General features: G+C 39.3%; 1 protein-coding gene across 2 annotated transcripts in view; it reads right to left on the bottom strand.

The window, feature by feature from the left end:
• Nucleotides 1-1,578: 1,578 nt before the first annotated feature.
• ACYP2 (acylphosphatase 2) overlaps nt 1,579-25,125 on the bottom strand; it is a 152,588-nt gene continuing 129,041 nt past the window's right edge. Inside the window, exons 4-5 of one of the 2 annotated variants that reach the window (XR_006888472.1) lie at nt 4,593-4,688; nt 1,910-2,040 (exon numbers count right to left, since the gene is read on the bottom strand). Coding sequence is in view for 1 of the 2 variants with exons in the window: in XM_046660301.1 (XP_046516257.1) it covers nt 1,926-2,040 (115 nt within the window). In the remaining variant the exon portion in view is untranslated. Of the gene's footprint in view, nt 2,041-4,592; nt 4,689-25,125 lie in introns of both variants that reach the window. The other variant, XM_046660301.1, reaches the window with a different exon arrangement.

Genomic DNA, 25,125 nt, shown 5'->3' on the forward strand with positions numbered 1-25,125 from the left:
TTGCCATTTCTGCTTCTTTTACTCGTTAGAAGGCCTAGTGTTTGTCTTTCTCCTCGACTCACAGCATAACGCCTTCTTTAAAATGAAACCTTGGAAGAAAAGTTGTCTTCAGGGGATCTGGCATCAAAACCCTCCCTGAGGTAAGGGAACACAAAGACTTGTCTACTTTTCCTGAACCAGGAGTGGGGAAGTACAAGCAGAGCAAAACTCAAATGAATATCACAATAGATTCTCCTGTATAATATCTGACACATAAAACACTTAACATGATGATGGGATTAATAGTGAAGTTCTTTATTCTAAGTATGTTTGGAAAGTTAAAAAAAAGTCTTTGTCATTCCCTAATGTATTATCTTATATGTATTTGATATCAATATTATCATCATCTATACAATTAACCTTTCAAGTGAACAAAGTCAGTCCACCCTAATCTCCTTCTCTCAGTTCTAATCCTGCAGCAGGTAGAGGAGCGGGGCCTGAATTCCTTCTCCATGCCATGGAGGGTAGCAATGGAGATTTGTTCCATAGACAGAACGGTGGTTTCTAACCTCTATTCCCAAGGGATTTGAAATTGTCCAAGGAGGACAAGATGCAGGAGGGAAATTGACACCAAGTGTGCAGGACTCCAGGGACCCCCATCCCTATGTCAGTCATACCAGTTGCGCTTTTTCACTTGCTTTATGTATTAATTCTATGTAAAATTTTGTTTTAATGAAGGATTCCGTTATAAAAATTTGAAAATCATTGAAAGATATATGCAAGTATATACCTACAACATTTGAAATTCTCCAGTATTTTGTGTTAAAGTTCTTCTTTTTTCAAAGTAGAATTCTATGATACAGAAATGAACCTTCCCCTTAAATACTCTGTTGATTAATTATCATTTACATGTGAAAATTCCCAAATGATAGGTGAAGTTTGGGGGTAGATGATTTATTTAGACTCTGAATTCCTTTTCTGGTTAATAGGACATCCATCATGCATGGTTGTTGATCAAACACTTGCTGCTTGCTATCCTGAAATTGTGGGTTCTTATCAGTTGCCATCACTCATCTGTTCACTATGCAGAATAATATAGTTCATAGAAAGCATGAAGTAGCTCCAATCTAAGTATGGAATCATGTTCTCATTTAACCAGAATTTTAAAAATTAACTCTTTATTGATATTATTTTATGATTATACTGATATCATATACATTTATATCTAACTACTGGTTCTTTTTGTTGTTGTTATTAAACAAATTACTCAACTTTAATAAATTATCATTCAGAAAGTTTTATTTATTTATTTATTTATTTATTGAGGAAGATTAGCCCTGAGCTAACATCTGCCACCAATCCTCCTCTTTTTTGCTGAAGAAGACTGGGCCTGAGCTAACATCCATGCCCATCTTCCTCTACTTTATATGTGGGGCGCCTGCCACAGCATGGCTTGACAAGCAGTGAGTAGGTCTGCACCTGGGATCCAAACTGGTGAACCCTGGGCCACCGAAGCGGAATGTGAGAACTTAACTGCTGTGCCACTGGGCCAGCCCCCAGAAGGTTTTAGAATTCAATTCAGACAACAGTACCTAAAAATAATGTTTAAATGGTTAACTTTATTATTTTATGTCTAGCCAAATAACATGTATGCTATAATATTCATTACAATTAAAGATTCCATGAGACAAGTTTAAATATTTGTATTAAATATTTTGTAATGACATTTTTTATTTTAGAATACTAAATTTTTGCTTGTTAGAAACATAGTTGAGCTAAAGTATTTCAGTGTAAGACATTTTTAGTAACATATACAATGTTGTAGCTTTCAGAACAGAAATTTCCTTTTTTCACCCTACTCTGCTACTATTATTCTAGTATCTAGAGTTAAGAGTATATAATGTCTATTATGCATTATAAGCAGTACAATTTTTATTTCTCTTTTATTAGTATCGAACACTAAAATTAGAGTATTCAAGTTTAGAAATGGTTTTTTCATTAGAAAAGTTCGTGCGGTCAATGCGAGAACTAGGACTTCCAACCTTGCTCAGCCAGGACTTCCTACAAAAATAAAGAAATAAATAAAAATTAGCATATAAAGTATATATGGACTAGCTAAAATGATCCCACAATAGGTAACAATGCAAGTTTATTTTTACTAAGTAACTTTTGCATATAATGTGAAATATAAATTTTTACATTGTATGTATCACATATATATCAGAATACCACAGAATTTAATATATAATTAAATATGGACAAATAAAAGATAATATCAAATTAAGCACAGTCAACGCTTAATAATTTCACATTGGGGTTATTCCCCACCCCCCTTAAAACATTCAAGGTCATTATTACCTAGCTCTTGTATGCAAAAGGTTAAAAGTACTTTTACAAAGAGCTAAGTAATAAAAGCACTTCACCATTGCTTTTTCTCATTACCCAGCACATGGTAGATGTTTTACATATATATATATATATGCAGAATGAGAGAGAGAAAGAATGAGAGTAAATAAAGAATAAATGTGATTTTCCATAAACATTAAAATGAAATTAAGTGAACAGTTTTTCTTATCTATTCAAAAAACATTTCTTAACACATATATTAGCAATGTGACTGCATTAAAGGGACAAGTTAAATGTTCTGAAACCACTTTTCTGGTTACATGGTGCAACGGTTTTTCTTAATCTATTAGCAATATCCATGTAGCTAATCTATGCATTTGGGCACTTACCTGAGATGCTTCCTGTCTAATTCAGGTTTATTGTAATATTGCTGACACCTCATATAATACTGTTAAGGATTTTCCAGCACCTTTCTACCTATTAATAATTAGTCGAGATGACAGATTAAGTGCAACTACAGGTTAATAACATGAGGCCGTTTTATACAAGTGATGGCTGTTCCGCACGCTGTCGCTGTAGAAACACCCTAAGAGTTTCCGCATAGCCTCAAAGTTCTTTCAGGTTGTGAAGCTAGTGCTGTAGACAGCTGTGCAATATCACATGTAATAATCCCATATAACCTTGAATTAAAAATATTTTCTAGGCTAAAGTCTTCTAAATAGCTGAAAATTACTCTTAATCAAGCTAGAGAAGAATTCCAATGATTCAAATTGTCATTGTGTTAATCAAAGCTTTCTTTGTCATATTTGTGACAGTTTTACTGGGTAAGGTGAATTTTCACTTTTCTGCTTTTTCAGAAGCTAAGCCATGAGTACAGTAACATGTTTTATTTTCTTCAACCCATTTAGTTGAAATCTTAAAAATGGAAATTGCATGTGTTGAAGAACAAAATTCAGTTATTATGAAAAGGAGCTGATGGCTTCAATTTTACTAGTCAAATCTCCTTGAAACCTTCTAGAAAACAAAGGCCAGAAATAATAAAAACTAACATTTATTGAGCACCAACTATTTGCTCAGCACTGTGCTTCGTTCTTGACATAGACTATTTTCTTTAATCCACACATTAACCCTGTAAGTTATAGTCAGTTATTACTCCTAAGTCACTGATGAGGAAGGAGAGAACAGAAGAGTTAGGTAACTTGCCCAGTGTAGAAGCAGTGGTGGTGGTGACAAGTGATCAGATTCTGGATATATTTTGAAGGTATAGTCACTAGATTTGCTGACAGATTGGATGTGGGTGTGAGAAAAAGAGAAGACTGAAGGATGACTCCAGGGTTTTTCGTTTGAAAAACTACTTGGACGGGGTTTTCATTTACTGAAACGGAGAGACTGTGAGAAGAGCAGATTTGGGGGAAAGATCAGAAGTTCAATTTTGGAATGTTATGTTTGAGATGTCTATTAGACATCTAAATGAGGTGTTGAGTAGGCAGTTGGATCTATGAATCTGGCTGGAAGAGATAAAATTTGAAATTTGCTTGCAGATAGACAGTATTGAAAGCCATGAGATTAGATGGGATCACCAAGAAAGTGAATATAGATAGAAAAGGAAAGAGGTCCAAGGACGGTGCCTTATGGCACCACAATATTAAGAGCTCAGGAAGCAGAGGAAGAACCAGCAAAGGAGGAGAAGAAAGCATCCAGTGAGGCAGGAGAAAAACTGGAAGAACATTATGTCCTGGGAGTCAAATGAAGCCCTCTGGGAGCGGGAAGGGATCAGCCTGGTCACTACTGCTGGCAGGTCAAGTAACGTGAGAACTGAGAAATGACCATTGTGTTTAGCAACACAGAGGTCACCGATGACCTTGACAAGAGGAGTTTTGGTGGAATGAAAGCCATATTTGAATGGGCTCAAGAGAGAACGAGAAGAGAGGAATTGGAACCAGTGAATCCAGAACTAGGACTAGTGGGCATAGGAGCTGCAATGACTAATCCAACTGAGCTGATAACTCAGTATATTTAACTAGTTGAGAGCCTGACTACTTACCTGTAGCTGGTTTCAACATTATCAAGAACTTCTTCACCAGCCGTGGCAAAGGAGGACTCTATGCCATTGGTAGGGGTAGAATGGTCATGCTGTTAGATGATTCAGCTCTGTTTACAGAGTGTCTGTGTGTGTGTGTGTCTGAGAGGGAGGGCAACTTTGTGCTATGGCTCCACACACGCCACTCTGGTTGCTAGGAACCATATTGCCTGACCTGTCTACTTACCTAGGATGTTCTGGTCACCTGTCACTTGGCAAGCCTTAAGACCTCACTCTTCATGTGCTGCTTTTGCAGTCAGTCCTTGATAGGTGTGGCTCAGGTCTGGAGATGGTAGAACCAAGAGTTCTCTTAGCCACAAAATAATGATCACAAATTTATAGCTTATTAGCGAGGATGCGATTGGGATGGGATATGGATAGATAGTAGATAGATAGATAGATAGATAGATAGATATAAATATATATTATCACTCACCCTTAGTGTGGAAGAGAACCACAAAATCCAACAGTACCAGTTAAGATACTGGAGTGCATATATAGATACTTAAAATAGGGTTCCTTCCTTGAGTAACTTAAAATCTAATAGAAGAGTTTAGAGAATAATAAAAATATCTATAATATAAGGCAGAATGTGATGTGCAATGTGATTTATATAAAGGGAGAGAGGAATTAGGGGGATAACTCCTGGTCAAGGTACTCAGCGACATCTTTGTGAGAGCAATGGCATTTGAGCTAAGTTTTACAGAAAATACTATTGAATTTTTCAAATCTTAGAATGGGGAATGCTAGTTTAAGTATGACTGGAAATCAAGAAGCATAGGAAAATATTGATAACATTAACTGAAAAAAAAACGTAAAACTTTTGAATGGTCAAATAAACGTCTTAAGCAAAGCCAAAACAAACAGCAAACTGGAAAACTTATTTGCAATTTTCTTACTATACAAAGAGCACTTAAAAATCAATATATAAAAGATGGCCATCCAATAGGAAAATAGACAAAGAACATAAGCAGATGAAAGGGAAAGAAATAAAAATGGCCAACAAATATGTGAAAATATTCTCACGCTTACTCATAATTTTAAAAACACAAATAAAGCAAGAATGAGACACTAGCTGTTACTTATGAAATGGCAAAGATTTGAAAGTTTGATAATATCTAGTATTGGCAGTTAGGGTGTGGGGAAAAAAAGGTACTTTTCTACCTTATTGTTGGAAATGCAAATTTGTACAGCTTTTTTGAAGGGCAGCTTGGTACTACCTATCAAATTGTTAAACGTCCATAACTTACAGACATACTGTCATAGAGAGGGTACCCTGGGATACAGACTCTGAGATGGAGATTAGTACCTAGGGATTCTCTTAGGTTTAACAACTACGTGAAGCAAGGAAAGGAGAGAAGATTGAACAGAAGGAGAAGTTGGATAGAGATGTAGTCTCAGTGAAGACCTCAGCCAACACACGAGGAGCTCTGACACTGGGAAGGCCCTTCAGAGTTGTCCCCAGTTGAGGTGAGAGGGCTGGGTCCTTGTAGCCCCCACATGAAGTCATTCGAGAAGAGCTGCCCCGAGAAGGAGGTGTGACCTTTAGTGAGGTCACTTTCTTCTGCTGAGGCGATTCCTGAAGCGGGGTGATGGCTGAGGGCAGCCTTCCAGGAGCACTCCCAGCATCCAGGGAATAAGTCCTTCAGTCCTGAAAGGGCTTCTGAGTGGCACATCACAGTGTCCACTAGACAGATTCACACAAGTGGGCAAAGGGAATGAATTGAAGATGCAAGACAAAGGAATGAGAATTGGTGGGACAAGGCCCCAGGGCAGGTTGGAAGAAACAAGATCATGAGATAGGTAGACTCATTAGGTTTAGAAAACAAAGAGGACACACCTTCTCTGTACAGAGGAGAAGATAATGGGTCAAAAAAATTGGAGAGCAATTTGGATATGAAGAGGCATTCACATGAGAAAGCCTTCATTTTCTCAATAAAATAAGAGGTAAGGTAGAGTTGAGGGATTAAAGTGAAAAGTGTGCTAATTATTGCTATTGGAGTTAACAAATGTTGACTGAAATGAAAGAACTGCTAAAGAGCAATGAGGGCCCTTGAGATTAGACTAGATGGCCAGGGGCTGCAAACATGTCTGCTTGCATTGCAATGTGCTTCCTTAGCCATCTGTCTTGCAAGCATGGTCAGAACCAGTGGGGCCAGGGATCAATGCCTGGGCCAAAGGCTTCTCAAGAGGGACCAATCCATCCAAGGGGCAGGCGGAACAATTCAATCAGGTGTTTCCTGGGGTGAGTGATAGAACGTGGGATTCCCCATCCCCCCGTCTGGAATGGACTTTTCTTTGGCCAGCTGCAGAGCTGGTCTTAGGTTTACTAGAGTGAACTGAATGAACTATTTCATTGGGGAGCCTCTGATTTGGGGATCTTTATATCGCTTCTCTGGGACTTGTCAGATCCTCCAGGGAAGACACATCTAGCATCCTGCCTAGAGTGTATAAATCTGGCTGTGTGTGTCTTCTGAAACTCTGGGAAGAAGATTAAGCCCTTGATGTCCAGTGTGTAACTTACACTCAATCCCTCCGATTTCAGCCCTGTATCTTTTTTTCAACTGTGCCTATAAGACCCTCTCCAGAGCATGAGATTCTGGCTTCTGCTGGGTGGGCAGGGCAGCTGCTTCCCAGTGTGGGGTGGGGGATAACTGTTCATTAAACAGAGTGTGAATCAGTCCTCCTATTTTTTATCCCCACCTTTCTACCCACTTCCATCGGGCCTGAGCCTTGGGGGGTTTCCAGTGTGTTTGGGCCATTTCTCTGCCTGCCCCACTGCAGACTTAGAGATCAGGTCTGCATTACCACCAGCTCATCTGCTTTCTAATCTCCCAAGTTATGTTGCTGTGACTTACTCTCCCATTCTTTCTTCTTGTGGGCGTTTAAACCTTTTAAGAAATCCATTTTATTCCTGCTTAAGTGGGGTCTAGAAGGGAACAGAGCTAAATGCATATATTAAAAATGTAGCATCTTTAACTGAAAGTATGGCTTTATCCTTTATATTTAAATGTTTAATTCATCTGGAATTATGTGGTTGCATTATATGAAAAATATGTCTCAATTTTGAATGCTTAGACATTTTCCCCAGCACAACTATTATCGTATACTAAATCAGTGCACAGTCATGCACCACATAATGACATTTCAGTCAATAACGGCCTGCATATATGACAGTGGTCCCATAAGATTGGTACCATATGGCCTAGGTGGGTAGTAGGCTATCCCATCTAGGTGTGTGTGAGTATACTCTGTGATGTTCACACAAAGACAAAATCGCCCTACGATGCATTTCTCAGAACATATCCCTGTTGTTAAGCAACGCATGACTGTACATGCCTGAATCTTTTTCTAGACATTCTCTTTGGCTCCACTGATATCTTTGGTTAATCCCTAACACGTACCAAACTATTTTAATTATTATAGCCTTAGAATATATTTCAATGTCCAGTAGTCCCTCTACTCCCCCCCAACCTCATTATTTTTATTTCTAAATGTGCTTGTTTGTCTCAAATAGTCTACTAGATTTTAGCAAAATTTCGTCCAATCCCTTCGAATCCTGTTTTAAATCTTAAAATAATTAAAAGAGAATGGACATTCTGACAGCATTTAATCCTGTCATCAAGAGTAACAATCTTCCCTACTTTTGTTCGAGTCTTTATGTTCCTCATTAAAATTTTATAGTTTGCTTAATTCAGGTCCTGCATATTTCCTGATAAGTTTATATTTAGATATGTTCTATTTTTCTCGCTATTTTGAACAAGGAGCCTTTTAATACTCATGTTTCTAAACTGACATATAGAGAACCTAGTGATCTCTTATGTTGTAATCGGATGCCTTACTGAACTTCCTCAGCAGTATAATTATTTTTCTTTTCTTTTGGGTTCCTAAGTAAACCACCCCATGTATTTTTCCAGAATTTATTCTGTTGGTCAATTTTTATCACATTGGCTGGATAGTTTCAAATTGCTCCTTACTTTAGGCTATCTAGCCACATTTTGGCTACTTACATGCCTTGCAGAGAATTGCTACAGTCACTATGCAGAGAAAGAATTACGAACAGTGTTCGCCCAGCCAGGGGGCCAGCACTATCATAATACATGGCTCTAGCTCTAGCATGTTTTACCTATTAGTTGAGTAGACTCAGTAAATATTGAAGGGATGGTTGGATGGATGGGTAAATTATATTTTCTTGAAAGAGACTGAAGTCTAATATTCCTGCTGTAAATCTGAATCTGCTTTGTGTGTGTATACCTTTCTCATATTTTTATTTAAGAAACGTGATCCACTGATCAGTTTTAAAAAACAAAAAATAAGGGGCCAGCCCAGTGGCATACTGGTTGGGTTCATGTGCTCCACTTTGGTGGCCCAGGGTTCACAGGTTTGGTTCCTGGGTGCAGACTTATGCACCGCTCATCAAGCCATGCTGTGGGAGCATCCCACATACAAAATGAGGAAGATGGGCACAGACGTTAGCTCGGGACCAATCTTCCTCACCAAAAATAAATAAATAAATAAGAAGGTTCAACTAGTAAAAAGGAAAGAGCAAGAATGTAAATTGGAAAATTCTATCTATAGAGGTCATGTTACTTGATAACTGTGTTCTCCCTTCACTCTAGTATATTTTAAATGCCTTATTGTAGAGATTTTGAAAATGAAACCGATTTTTGTAAAATTTAATTCTTTTACCAAAATCATGTTGCCTTTAACAATTATAAACTAATAATATAAGAAGGAATTACATTATAGATGCATTTCTTACGTGTTTGATGAGGATTATATACAGTTGTGAAAATAATTTTTTAGAGAATGGCCAAGGACAGTGATCTTGCATGTTTTATTTTTAAGTATTCTTCAGGTCATCTATGCATTAAAAAATGAATAAAACCTAGTGCCAATAAATGTTAAATGACCAAGGAAAAATACATTCATTTAATAAATTATCTGTGCTGTTTTTCAGTCCTATTCAGGCAGTCACCAACTGTAGGTCCCCTCAGGGTTCCCACAGGATTCTCTCTAATTCTTGGGTGCAGATGGCACACATTTAGCTATCAAATACAATAAGTGCCACACATTTATGGCCGTGGCAGCCAGCAAAGAGGCCAGCTGTGGCCTTCTAAAATGCACTTGAGTTTTGCCCTGCCAGAGACCCTTCTTCGAATGCCTCTGTCTAAATAGGGCCCCGCCCCCACCCTATGGGTGCATCATGGGAATTATCACATTCTATAATTGCTCTGTTTATGTAATTGTTTGTGTATTCACTACATGCCTCCTCCAGATTAGAATGCAAATTCTAAGAAGGCAGGGTCAGAACCTTTCTCATTATTGTATCCCCAACATCTAGCATGATGCCCGGAGATAGCAGGCACTCAATAAATATACGCTGAATGAATAGTCTTTGCCACCTGCCTGCCTTCTGCAGGTCTACAGCTTCCACGCATGACAGGAGCAGGCGTTTCTAGGGTCCTACATGGTCCACACATAGAAAGGAACTCTGAGCATGACCTATTAACTCTGCGTTTATCTCACAGGGAAAAAAACCCTTTTATTTTTTTACACTCTTTGAAAGGTAAAGAAATAGTTGCTCTTATTACGGAAAATGATAAAATATTTTACTCATGGCAGTCTCTTATGAAATAACACAAGTAATCTTTTTAAAGGAACTTGGAGACCTATGGATCTGACCTAATAACCTGAATATAAGCATGTGAACCAAGTTTATTCATGGAATTGAATTATTTTTGCTAGCCCCCAAATTTTACCGCATTTCTTGTGATTGTGAGTTTACTCGTTATATCAATAAGCATGGTAACTGCTTCATCCAGAGTTCAGGGTAACGATTACTACACCACAGGAGGGCCAAGTTCCTCCTGCGAAACCAGTCACCAGACAGGCCGTGTCTCAGTGAAGTTCAGTGCACGGTTGATTGTACATGCTCAGAGATATTGTGATTATCGAATAAAAACCTTTAGACATTTTTCGTAGCATCCCAAAGATGTAGAAACAACTACAACTATATTTGTTGAATTATTTCAGGATTTTTAAGCTTTTTAAAGAGAAGAATCCTTTCTTCCAACATTAATCTTGCACGAAAGTTTAATGCTTATGACAGAAGTGAAGTGCTTCTCTGAAGCAAGGGAATGGTTGGGGGGCGGGGTGCAGAACCTCCCCCTCAGGCCTTTCTCCCCTACAGCTGCACCTTGAGCATCTCTGGGGACTCTCAAGGGCTCTGTAGAACTCAGTTTGAAAACTCCCCTATTAACCTATCAGTGAGCAAGAACATAGGGGAGTGGAATGTATGGAGAATCCATCATATGCAGGAGTAGAAATCAACACAGGATGGTCTTTTCTATAACTTAAGTCAGTTAGTGTTTCCTACAAAATGTAGTACGAGCCTGGGCTGATAAAAAATTCCATTTAACTAATATCCGTCTCTGAAACAAAGAGATGAAATTAAAGCACTAGAAAGCCAATACTATTAATAATTCATATCAGTTCTATTTCCTGGGACTAAAGTGGGGCGGCATAATCCTTTCGGATATCTTTGCAGTACCAGTATAAAATGTAGACCATAGCGAGAAAGCAGACAGGAGGGAAAGACAGCTAATGAATTAAAAGCTAACGTTGTGCACACTGGAAAATATTGAGTTGCCTGCCCATTTCAAGCTTTCAAAGTAGCATTAATAATGGAAGGATACTACATAATATTTTTGCTATTCTCCTTTCTTTAGCAAGTTTCGTTATTCAGTTACATGTGGACAAATAATATGATATACTTTATTATCAATACAAGTATTTAAATGGTATTTTGATATAATGTCTAAAATTTCTGTCAGATATGTAGCCCATGATCAGTGAAGAGTTCAGTGATAATCAAGGGAATCCCCAGACATCCATAATTAACCTGAGACCAGATTCCTCATCTTTAAAATGGGGATAATAATGCTCACCTCACGGAGTTATTGAAAGGATCAAAGTGAATGCAGGTAAATTTCCTAATGCAACATCGGACACACAGTAGGCCCTGAATGGCAGTATTACAGCGTAATTCTTCTCTGCCTTTGCCAAAGATGGTAGACAGCCTGTTTAGCAAGCTCTGTGAGCCTCAAGCTCACACACTTCCAGTGCAATTCCACCCGTAAAACCCCTTGGTCTTGGGAGTACTGCTTCTCAGGCTGCAGTGGGAAATGGCACACCATTCAACCTCCTCAGGTGGGAGAGAATCTGGAAGAGCTACCCAGGCATGAGCTATGCCCAGGATCCTGAGAACCAGCCAAATGAATCAAAGGGCCTGGGGGCAGAGAAGGCAGAAGAGGTGAAGGCAGGACTGAAACCTCTAGCTGCTCTGCCACACCACAGTTTCCAGCTCAACAAAGTCACAGATACCTCTTCTTTCTGTTTCATTTAGTGGACAGAAAATAGATGCTGGCACAGTGGTCACAGAAGTGGACTTTGGGATCATTCTGCTTGGATGTGAATCCAGCCACCACTTCCTAACCGGTCATCTTGGGCACGTTTCTTAAACTCTCAGTGCCTCATCTGTAAAATGGAGAGTATGTTGCCTACCTCATAGAGCTGTTATGAAGATTAAATGGGATAATCTTTGTAAAGTGTTTAACACAGTATCTAGAAAATAGTAAACACTCAATAATTTTTAGCTATTGTATCAGTCAGGGTGCAGGAGCAGGGCATGAAAACCACCTTAGCTATTTTAGAATGGAATTTCATGTAGGGAATTAGGTCTTGACAAAATCGCTGGAAGGGCTGGAAGAACAGATTTAGATTGGGCCTGTTGAGCAACTCTGTAGAATTGGCTGCTAAAGTATAAAATGTTAAAAGTGTGACTCCCATGCAAATGTAAAATGACGTGTCAAAGATTTCTACTTAATGCATTAATTAATGAGGGAACTTGGAAGATGTTATGTCTGGTTCAAAGGGGAATTTAGACGTGTGTGTGTGTGTGTGTGTGAATACCACACATACAATCAGGAATGCTGAACTCACCTTGCCAATAGATGCAAACCTGGTTAAAATTCTATACAGCAGCAGTGTCCAACAGTACTGCAATGTGAATCTATGTGTAACTTAAAGTTTTCTAGGAGCCACATTTAAAAAAGTAAAACTAAATAGGTGAAATTAATTTTAATAATATATTTTATTTAGTCCAATATATCCAAAATATTACTTCAAGATATAATCTACATAAACAATAAATAAAATTAATGAGATACTTTATGTACATTTTTATATTGAATCTTTGGAATCTGGTGTGTATTTTATACTTACAACATATCTCAATTCAAAATTGGCACATTACGTGTGCTCAATAACCACATGTGGCTAGTAGTCCCATATTAATGTAGCTTTAGGGCAATAAAAAAGTAATGTTTGGGGTTAGCTTTTCTTAAGGGCAAAAGTCAATTTTATATCTACCAGAAAACAATTAATTTGCTTTCCTATGGACAAGAAGTATTTGCATTTCTATAGTGTGCTATAAGTAAATTTCTATCTTACCGAGCTGTAAAACAGCCTAGCCAATAGACAATTGATCAAAGGCGCACATCCGTATGGAATCAAAACATTCCTGGAAGTTCCACGAGACAATACCCAGAGCTTCCCTGAAAGATACCCTCTAATCCCCATTTCTGAGCCCTGGACAAATTTTTTTCTGATAAGCCCATTAGGGGAACTGCTGGCAATCAGGAAGCTGCCACCAAAATCACTGCACTTATGAACACACTATCCCAACTGCAGTCTGGGCACCAGGAAGCCCCCGCCAGAACTGTTGGCTCCAGAGCCACGCGACGTGTGCTAGATCCTCACAGCAGCTAAATGGATGACTGAGGCACTGCTGCTTCTCTCCCTAACTCAGTTCCAACCTCAAAGTGCACATGAGGACTTCCAATTGATGAAACCTAAATCACACTCGAAACTCTAGTGGCAAGGGAGTCAGGGAAACATAGCTCCTAGCTCTCCAGAGTCTGCAGTAAAGGAAAGGCACAAGAAGGAGCTTGGAATAGAGGTAGAGCAAGGCAATACGCCATGCCGACTACTGCTGGTATTCAGTTAACAAGAACTTCATGACATTCTTGTATGGGATGGGATACAGATTATATGGGATACAGATTATAAATACTTTTTGCTAGTCTGTATGATAGCGATAGTTTTGTGGACTCTCTCAGATCTAGAGTTCTTCTCAGCACTAGAACAGAATCCCAAGGAACAGCAGCATTGAAGGGTCAGCTGGAAAGGGAGAAGCAGACAGAGGACAGGTAGAAGGAATGACCAGAGAAGAGGGAAATAACCATGAAGTGTGGTGTTAGGAAAACGACAGCCACGGCATGTTTCAAGGAGAGAAAGTCAAATGCCAAATGCTGCTGAGACCCAAATAAAATATGAACTGAAAAGTGCTTTGGGGATCTTAGCAGGATCAGCTTCAGTGAAGAGGTGGGGGTGGAAGCCAGATTGGAATGGTTTTAGGAGTGAGGGGGAAGTGAGGAAATGGAGACAGCAAGAATAGATCAATCTTTGCACTGTCTGACTCTAAAAGGGAGGAGAGAGACAGCAGTTTTATACATCTTTAAGGTTCTGTTCTTGGCAAGCCAAGCCTGCCTCAATTCTGAAGTCAATGCCTTCCAATATTTACGAGCGCCTTGTCTCAGAAGAACAATATTTGAGGAAGGCTGCTTTAAGGACTCACAATCTAGGACATTTGCTATTCCAGATATGTTAAAATCTACTCCTACACAAAGCCAAATGAAAAGTGAGTTGGCCAGTATATTCACCCTGTATTTTCACCCCCCACCCTGACCTCTCCACCTCCCTCCAAAATGCTCATAAGCAAATTGAGTTTTTGGGGTGATGCCCTTAGCTGATAGAAGGCTACAAGAGCCAAACTGTGACCCACCCAAGAGCAGAGGCCATTATTTCAGACATTTTTTTAAGCCTTGTTCCTGGCTCTATTTTATGTCCCCACCCTTGTTTTTCATCCTTTTTTACTTTTAAACATACGCTTTCTTGTTATAGTTTTACATATTCTTACAAATCACTTTAAATCATGTTGACAACAAAGTGATATATAAACACATAAAGCTGTGAGGTTTTTTTCTTCTTGCTGATACATTTTCTTTGATTTTAAAATGGAAATTATTGGGGGTAGTTAGAGATTTATTTATGGAGTTTTGCTTTACAACTGACTTTGTTAGATATCTTTTGTGCTAAAGGGAGGCATGCAACATTCTGAGGTCATAGAAACGTATCTTTAGGGCAGCGGTCTCCTTTGTGACCATCCTGTCAGTGACCTTGAACTCTTGAACTTTGGGACTGAGAGCTCTCATGTGCACCTGGGCAAGGGCAGCTCCAGGTTGGAGGGTTGGATCCTTGTTTGAGTGGTGGGCGGCAGGCTCCGACCTGCTCAGTGCTTTCCTACAGCTGCTGGTGGAGAAGGCGCATGGGCTCTCCCAGGCCAGGCCAGTCTAGGGAAAGCCTGGGAGAGAGGTGCAAGCACAGGCTAGAAAGACAAATTCATGATGCGTTTCCCTGACAATCACTTTAAAATAATTGGTGTGGAATTGAATCAAAATAATAGTTTGAAGGCAGAATGCAGAGGCAGCTAATGACACAAGAACCACTGGAAAAGCAAGAGATTCAATAGGTGAGAAACCAGAAACAAAAATTTAATTTTAGTGGAAAGACGACTGTTGGGCTGTGTTTTAAAGGGATTGTCTGTGACAGAGTATATTGCACTACTTTGTTAACCCTGCAGACAGGGGCTTTCAGAATGCCTTTAAATATCTGATGAGAAATCAAAATAGTGAAACTCTTCCTCATGAGTATATCACATAGTTAGGGAAATGGCTTATCTTTTGAACTTCCCAGGGTTTAAAAAAATTGTTATTCTTTTTGGATTCTCATTTTCCCTTAGGAGAATGCTTTATCTTTAAATTCAAGTATGTGACTCAGTTCATAGGGAGGCTCATGATAGGAGATGAGAATGCCATTGTAATGTTTCCATTCATAAGTGGCCACCTGCAAACGGTACTTGAATATTATACTCTGAATATTTTTCCAGCACTCATGTGTTAAACGATCATAAATTTCAGTCTGTGATATAGTGATTCAGAAAACAGCCATTACCTATCAAAATATTCTCCTTTCTATAATCACGAAAATATATGCTAGCTTACTTCCTTCTTTTACAAAAATAAAGAACAAAGTAGAAGGTAGAGAAAAAAATATGTATCTTTGTAACATTAATAATTTTTTGCAGGTGGTAAAAAAAAAGTCATTGCTGGAGGCCAGCCCCATGGCCTAGTGGTTAAGTTTGGCATGCTCTGCTGCAATGGACAGTTTCAGTTCCTGGGTGCAGACCTACACCACTCATCAGTAGCCATGCTGTGGCGGTGACCCACATACAAAATGGAGGAAGAAGATTGGCACAGATGTTAGCTCAGGGCAAATCTTCCTCAGCAAAAAAACAAAAAAACACCTCATCTCTAAATCCCAATAAATGTTTTTCTGCCTAAGCTTTGAAAACTAAAATCAAGTGTAGTGTTATCATCCTAATAACAAAACATTTAAGTAATGTGCTCTTGTTGAATGACTTACAACTGTTGTATTTTTCCTAAAGAAGTCTAATTTATTAACAGCTTAACGAATCTTAGACAAATAAAAGGACATCATCAATATATTCAAGTTGCCTATCTAGTGGGAGGTGACAAAGTGAAAGAAGGATTAGAGCATCAAGGGAGAAGAGAGAAAAAGATTTAATGGAAGAGGTTGAGAGATGCTTAATGATCCCCCTTTTAAGGTAAAATTCTACATAATTTTAATATTGCATTCCAAGATATGTTCAACTTCTCTGACACTATTAATGAAATGATCAAAGAATGTCTAGTCACCAGAATAAAAATGCAATTAATTATATTACACATCCCTCTTTTGAATTGAAAGCTACTTAGATACTAGATGGCTGTCATAGTTTTCCAAATGACTTTTAGATGAGACTGCTCAAACGAGGCATATAAACCGAAACTCACCAAGAGTGATATGTTTGCATTTAAACAGAATTAAAAGTCTGAGGCCTCAGAAGTTACAGCCATGAAGCTAAAGCCAGAAGATGGGTCCTACTGTGAAAGAAACTAGACTCCCTGACATCGGGTCTAGAAAGCACTGTTTGGTCCTGTCAATCATCCAGATGAGGACTAGTGTTTGGAAGCCTCTTCTAATTACACACTGTTTCCTGCTATAGCTAAACTTGCATCAAAGAAAGAAACTAGCAGCTTCCTGTAGAATCCTATGAGGCATCATTACATCTGTGGGGACGCCAGTGGTCTTCAGTGGTCTAGGAAATTGATCTTAAAAGCTTTCTCTGAAATGATCAATTTATACAATAGAACACCATGTATTCACTTATATTGGGCACCGTATTTGTCAAATATATCATCCATTTAAGCAAGAATTTTCCAATTGAGGAAGAGTGCTCATGAGATGGAATTAGATTGCTCTTTCTTCAGTCTAGGCATATTTCAGCCTAGAGACTATACAACGATAGTACCTTCTTCCCTAGAAAACATTGAAGTGGTAATACGGATGGCCTTTTTACAAACTCTACACTACCCACTGATTTTCACTTATACGTCATTGCCTAGGACAGGTTAACGAGGCTATGGTTTTCTTTACAGTTAGTTTCTTCCTGTCCTGAGGATAACCTGGATTATACTGAAACACATTCCAGTCTCTTCTTGTTTCTAGATCAGAGACAAGGAAAAACCTATCACTTATTGTAGTATATTTGCAAACCATATCTTAAGGCAGTTTGTTTTGAAAGAGGTGATTTTATTTGCTTTGATTTTGGAAGGCAACATTTCTGATATATCCCCCAGATTCAGGAAAGGTGAAGGAAGTGAAGCCCTTTCTAACTAACGGCCAGAGCATAGTAGGTGACTGCGAGAATGCCCCCTTGCCACAGAGAGAGTTAGCCAGAAAGGGGATGCGCTGAAGGGTCATAATGTTCTCCACAGCAATCAAGCAATAATATTCTCACGGCAACATATGGAGTCAACATGCTAATAGAAAATGTTCCCATTACTATGGTTGCTGTTCAAACTACCCTCAAACCTAGAGGCTTAAAACAATATTTATCCTGCTTACAAGTCTAAATTTGGGCAGAGCTTGGCAGGGAGATCTCATCTCTGTCACACTCCACATAGAAGGTAGCTCCAAGGCTGTGGACTGGAACAACTGGACGGCTCTGTCACAGGTGTGGCAGGTGATCCTGAGAAAACTCAGTCAGCTGGGGTCTGGAACAGCTGGGGCTTCACAGGCATCTCTCTCCATGCCATCTTGGCCTGTCCAGCATGGCGGCTGCAGAGTAGCTGGACTTCTCACATGTGTGTCGGCTCAGGGATCCAAAGGTACGTGAAGGAGAGGGAGAGAGCCAGGCAGAAGCTGCATTGTCTATTCTAACCTAGTCTTGGAAGACACTCAGTGTCACCTCCACTGCATTCTATCCTTAGAAGCCAGTCACAAAGTCTGGCCCATATTCAGGGGAGGGGAATTAGAGCCCACTTTTAGTGAGAGGAGTGTCAAGTGAACTCATTTAAAAATCACCACAGTAACTTTATATAGTTGAAGAATTATAGGGGAATACGCCATTTCTTTGTTTACTCATTCATTCATTCAGCAAATGCTTATTGAGCTTTTACCATAAACTAAGTAGACATTGCTTTTTGACCTTTTTATTTTATTTTAGATTCCACATATTCTAGCCTGAGACAACTCACATTTGGACATGATTTTATGCATTGAGAAGGTTGTATTTTATTTCAGGCCTGTCATACATGAAAGTGCTCAAACCAGCACAAAATATCAGATGATGACAAATCATCCATTTGGAGAGGAGTATAATCTTGGTAGCATAAATGGGTTTTTATTAGAACTCATTAAAAACCTGAGAAAATGGAAGTAACCATAAATCTTCATTCGATACAAATATATTCTAGAAAATTTATTTGTTGAACAAATTTGTGTAAAAGCGGATCACGTTTTCTACCAGCTTTATACATTTAGTGAATGATGTACAAGAAAAGTTTTCCTTTACTTCCAAAATATTTCAAACTGCAGAGCATGTGAAAGGAGGATTGTTTTCTAATAGATAAAAGACAAATTATGAAAGACATAGATAAACGCATTGGTTAGGGTTATATTCAGCTGCAGGACATAGTGATAGCGGCCAGAACAAAGCAGAGGTTTACTTGTCTATCATGTAAAGGAAGCCTGCAGGAGGGGAGTCTAGGACTGGTGTGGCTACTCCATGACTCTCAGAGACCTTTCCAGCTCACCGCTACATCTGGGATGTTATCTTATTCCTCATCACCCAAAATGGACACCAGAGCTCCCCCCATCACATCTGTAGTCTAGGCTGCAGGATGGAGGAAAGGCAAAGGAAGGAAAAAGAATGTGTGTCTAGTATTTTAAGAAGGTTTTCCAGAAGCTGCCACACAATACTTCTGATTACATCTCACTAGCCAGAAGTCAGCTACAAAAAAGGTTGAGAAATATAGGCAATATCGGCTCTATTCTGAGTGGCTATGCATCCAGTAAAAATCCCTCGTATTACAGTAGAAGGGGAGAATGGTTACTGAGGGCAGTTAGCAGTCCCAGCCACAGGGTGGAAATAAGTGTTCTGTTTTGGACATGTTAAGCATGAGGCATCTTTTAGATACCCAAGTGAACAACAGGATATATGAGTCTGGAATTTAGGAAGAGATTGAACTTGGGGTTATAAATTGGGAACTCACTGGCCCATAGATGATGTTAATACTATGGGGCTAGACGGCAACACATGGGGAATGAATGGAGACAGAGAAGACAAGTGGACAGAAAGAGAAGCGGCCAGCAGAATAGAGAAGACAGCAGAGGGGCAGGAAGAAGACCAGGAGATGATGGTGTCGTAGAAACCCAGTGAAGAAAGCGTTTCAAGAAAACGGAGTCTCAACAGTCTCACAGGCTGCTGAGGGTTTGACTAACATGAGGCCTGAGAACTGATCCCTGGATTGGTAAGAGGGAGAGCAAGGAGGCCTGGTGGAGCCAGGTTATAGGGAAGGGTGGAGAGCAGAGCCTGCCGGGAGGGGGCGAAGAGGAAATAGGAGGGTTCAGTATCGACAGCTTTATCCAGGAGATGTGTATAAAGGGCAGGAGCTGGAGAGGAATGTGGGGTCTAGAGAAAACCTTTTAAAAAACGATCGTAGATATTAGAACAGATTTGTATGCTTAGGGAAGTGAGCTCACAGAAAAGAAAAAGGTGATTTTATAGAAAAAAAGTGATAATTGCAGTAGAAAACCAGGATCCAGTGTACAAGTGGAGGACAGGAAGAATGTACAAAAAGGATAGACAGACACAGAGTTTAGACAGGAGAAAGAGTTGAGAGAGAAGGATGGGAACAATCAAGGAAAAATACTTGATGAATAGATTCAGGCAGTGGAATCAACGATAGCAAATAGTCAAAGGACAAAGAGGATTCACTCGAGGGCCACCTGGGATTGACCGGTAGTGGCTGCCTGGGGCTCTGTGTGGAGCAGACAGAGAGGCCTTACCCAGCTCAGCGGGGGAGAGCACAGTGATCAGTGATTGCTCCCCAATATTCTGACCCGAACTGCTTAGTAGCCTACTTTAGACCTGCATGCTTTTTATGAGTCCAGCTTTGGATTTTAATTATATAGTTTTAAACAAACTTTAATCACACTATCAGTACTGTTATAATCTTTTCTGCTCAATAATATGAAGAGAATTTGCTTTTATGTCAATAGATCTGTATCTACATCATCATCTAAAATGTCCCTCACGTCTGGCATTGTATGGGTAGAATCTATCGCACTTAATCAACATCCTATTGTTGGAAATTCAGGTTGTGCCAATATTGAAAATATAGTTAAATATTTACATGTAAAACTCCTCCTACTAGATTACACTGACCTTATGATCTGGAAGGCACTATGAAGTCATGGTTTCAAAGCATGGGCTGTTGAATCAGAGCCTGAGCCAGCCCTCTGGTACTCAAATGACTGCTACCTTAGTCCCTAGCTGTGCAGCCTTGGGCAAGTTACTTAATCTCTGTGTGTCTCAGTGTCTTCATCTGTAAAATGGGGTTAATGATATATCTACTATATAGGGATGTTACAAAGATGAAAGAAGTTATAATACATATAAAGCACCAAACACAGGGCCTAGGGCATGGAAAGCAGGCAATAAAGACTAGCTTGTGCACCTGAAGGAGGCTCATGTCTGCGCACCTCTAACCTTAGCGCCTAGCCCGAGGCTGACAAGGAGAAGGAGCTCAGTAGGCTTGTTGAGTGAGTGATTGGTATAAGATCTTCAGTAACAATATTAAAGGGTTATCATCCTAGTCACAGAAACTGGACTAAATTGTAAGTGTTTAATCAGAATCTTGAGCTAAGATAAACAAACTTAGAGGATTTGTATACAAGAATCATTTGGATAAATGTTTTCTTTTTGTTTATTTTCAATCGCTTATTCAGTAGGACAAAACCCAAAACGTATCGTAAATCATTCCATTGAAAACAACACTGTGAAAAATATAAAAAAAGAATTCAAATCAGTGGGGGTGCTATTGCTTATTAGAAATAATCATATTTTTATTCCTTAAATTATTAACTAAAACAGTAATACCTGCCCATTGTAGAAATTCGCATTTTTACAGGATGTAAGTATAGGAAGCAGAGAGTGAAAGCTCCCCTTCACCCCCTCCAGCCCACTCTTAGATGGTGCCGCCCTTGGAGGTGTGTTCTTCCACCCCTTTCCTGTGCACACTGCAAACGGGAGTATACAGATAACTGCGTGCGTATACCCACACAGAGATCATCATCCGCCAATTATGTCACAAAATGCTGCTCTACTTTCATATTAAAAACAAAACCAACTTTAAAGCGATTTTCATCAGAAAAGATCGTCACCGGTCTGGTGTTCTCACCCATCAAATGCTCATTTCCAGTGCTATCACTGGGAGTGACTGGCTCTATGTAGTTGGTTAATCACTTGAAAGCAAATCAAATGTTTCCTTTTTTTTTTTTGAGGCAGATTAGCCCTGAGCTAACTACTGCCAGTCTTCCTCTTTTTTGCTGAGGAAGCCTGGCCCTGAGCTAACATGCATGCCCATCTTCCTCTACTTTATATGTGGGACACCTGCCACAGCATGGCTTGCCAAGTGGTGCGATGTCTGCACCCAGGATCCGAACCGGCGAACGCCGGGCCGCCAAGAAGCAGAATGTGCGAACTTAACCGCTGCCCCACCGGGCCGGCCCCCAAATGTTTTTACTGTTAATAAGGAAGTAAGTATTTATTTTGTGCTTTTTCTTAAACATTCGTAGGTGTATATGGGGGGAAACACGTGACCTGAACTAAGATCAGATCAGGCAGAATTGTGTTCCAGCTCAGAGTTAATTTCCAGGAGCTTGAAAGCTGACCGCAAACAGGGTGATCTGCTTACAGGAGAGCAAAATACAGGCTGGAGCAGACAGAGGACACAAAGAAGGATTGAGAGAGGAGGTGGGAATTGTCTGAAAACACTTTGATTTTCAGTTTCTCATTGTCCCTGACGGTGGGATTTGCTGGTCATTTATTGTTTTAGTTGTTTTATTTAAAGCCCCAGATCCCCACCCCCAACAGACATGAGAGTGTGACTCATCCTGGGATTTAGAGTTGTATTCTATGAAGGATTTGTAGAACTTGGATATTCCCCTGTTGTTCTTTCATAAGAGATTTTGATCTACTATTTAAGTCAAATTTTTGAGGCAAAAATACTCAACATAAATTTGATTACCAAGGAACTGAGGTCTCCTGGGTAATGAATTATGAATAAAACCACACAAAATGAATAGCAACAGTCACTTCAGCTCCTTTGTGGTAGGAGATAGGATATAAGTAAGTAAATGTATAAATGAAAAAATGAAAATTAACAGTAATGAAGCCTGCTAATTGTGTTGCTTGCTTCTGTTATAACTTATTCATTCTAAAGAAGAAAATAATTATGGTAGGGCATAATTACTATTTTTATAACTCTTTCTTGTTCAAACAGATTTAATTGAATTTGTGTAATGGGAAAAAAATTGAAGTTGGTAAAGCATTTTCTATAATCATCTAGGTTCTATGTTGCTTCAATCTATATTTAAGTCCTTAGAAAATGGTCCCACAATCAAGATTTCCTTCCTGGCTCTCTCACCAGGAGTTACAGCACTCTCATTTTAAGAATATTGTTTTGATTTTGGCTTTTTAATTTTACTTCATAACACCAGAGCTAAGAATTAACTTCCACCTCACAAAAAATTGAGCACAAGACCTTCACCAAACTCCAGCTCTGGTGATTTCTGTCACAGGACATCTTTGCTACTCTAGATTCAAGAAGATGGAGAATCTTAACCAATAGATGTTTGGTCTGGCCTCCAATATCAGCCAATCCTTACCTGTCCTGGGCATCATTAGGCTAATAACTTGCACCTCTCAGCCTATTGATTGAGACATTGGTATCCACATAACATCTGTTGACAGTGCCCTTGTACATGTGTACTGTGGTAGCACTCTTGATTTACTTTGCACATGGTAGTTAATTTGATAAACTGAATCAAATAAGTAATCTGGATATGATCCAGCACTCCTATTTCTGGGTATTTCTCCAAAACAGCTGAAATTAAGATTTCAGAGATATTAGTATTCCTACATTCCTTACAGCACTATTGATGGTAGACAAGATAGGGAAACAACCTAAATGTCTGTTGATGGATAAATGGATAAAGAAAATGTGATGTATACACACAATGGAATATTATTTGGTCTTACAAAGAAGGAAATTCTGCCATATGTAGCAACATGGAGGAAACTTGAGGACATTATGCTAAGTAAATATGCCAGTCATAGAGAGACTAATGCTGCATGATTCCACTTATCTGAGGTATCTAAAATATTGTCAAACTCATAGACTCAAAGAGTGGAATGGTAGTTGTCAGAAGCTGGAGGGAGGAGGAAATGGAGAGTTACCAATCAACTGGCATAAAGTTTCAGTTAAGCAAGATGAATACGTTCTAAAGATCTGCTGAACAACATTGTCCCTAGAGTCAACAATACTGTATTGTACACTTACAAATTTAAGAGGGTAGATCTTAGGTTAAGTGTTCTTACAACAATAAAGAAAAAAGTTATCTGGCATCCAAAGCATTAAAATATATCCAACTGTCAGGAAAAGGGACTTGGGTCCTGATTTCTGAGCTGCAATGGCAAGGTTAATTCTAACTAGATTCTAATACTAAGTCACCAAGACAGACTAATCAGGTATTGAGTCAAGGTAATAAACTGGAGGTGATAATACAGAGAGTAATCTGCTTTCAAATAGTGTTTTGCTACTTTCAAAACATTTTTTTTTTTAAGATTTTCTTTTTTTCCTTTTTCTCCCCAAAACCCCCCGGTGCATAGTTGTATATTCTTGGTTGTGGGTCCTTCTAGTTGTGGCATGTGGGACGCTGCCTCAGCGTGGTTTGATGAGCGGTGCCATGTCCACGCCCAGGATTTGAACCAACAAAACACTGGGCCACTTGCAGCAGAGCGCGCGAACTTAACCACTCAGCCATGGGGCCAGCCCCTCCAAACATTTTTAATTATGTTATTTCATTTAAACCTCCAACATCTCCCTGAGGAAGGTATTATTATTTCCATCTACAAATGAAGAGACCTAGGCTCGCAGAGAGAAATTCCTCTCCCTCTTGTTGCTGCCTCCTTTTCCAGTTGACTTTTATACACTTTCCCTCTATAATCCTGACACCTGGTAGATTCCCTTCAGATAATTAATAATCAATGACACTAACCATTCAATGGAATATAAACCTACTTTCCAGTTACCATCTCATTTCTCTTTCTTTCTCTCAATTTAAGCTTCTTAAGAGTAAAATGTTCTCAATGCCTCTTCTCTACCTCTCCTTAACTCTTTGACTCATTGTATCAGGCTTCCAATCCCACTCCTGCACTAAAACTGCTCTCAGGAATGTTTCAGAGATCTCCAAATCACTAGATCCAAAGCATCATACATTTTTTGCCCTCCTCTTACTTGACATTTCTCCTTTCTTCCCTAGGTTTCTGGGACACCACACTTTCGTCTTCCTCCCACATCTCCAGATGATCCTTCTCAGTGGGAGTTCCTCTTATTTTGTTCAGTCTGTACTTTTGGTGATCTCTAGGCTTCTTCTCTTAATCCTTTGCTTTCTTAATCTCTATCAATCTTTGAATGACTTCATCTAAACCCAGATTTGGCACGAAAGCTCCAGATTCATATACTCCAACGCCTACTGAGGCTCCCCATTTGATTGTACCATATCCACCTCCACCCACCCCTTCTGCCTTCTGTCCACCCATACCGCCCTCATCCAATGTGCTCTTCCTCCTGCATTCTGAAATTTGACAGAATCTGGGGAGTCACAGACTCTCAACATCCCTGCACAGTTAATTAACCATGATATCCTGTTGATTCTAACAATTTTTCATCTCTTCTCCATCCTTATTACTCTTGACTTACATTAGGCTCTTGTTTGTTTGCCAGGAATACAGGTCAAGATTGGCTCTGAGGTTTGGGGCCATTACTTAGCAGATTCAGTGAAAAGATTTGAGATTTGTTACCTTTCTATCACAGTGTTTGGCTCTGGACATCTCCTATTGCTGC

The sequence above is a fragment of the Equus quagga genome, chromosome 5 (assembly GCF_021613505.1).
Source record: "Equus quagga isolate Etosha38 chromosome 5, UCLA_HA_Equagga_1.0, whole genome shotgun sequence".
Classification (NCBI taxonomy): Eukaryota; Metazoa; Chordata; class Mammalia; order Perissodactyla; family Equidae; genus Equus; species Equus quagga.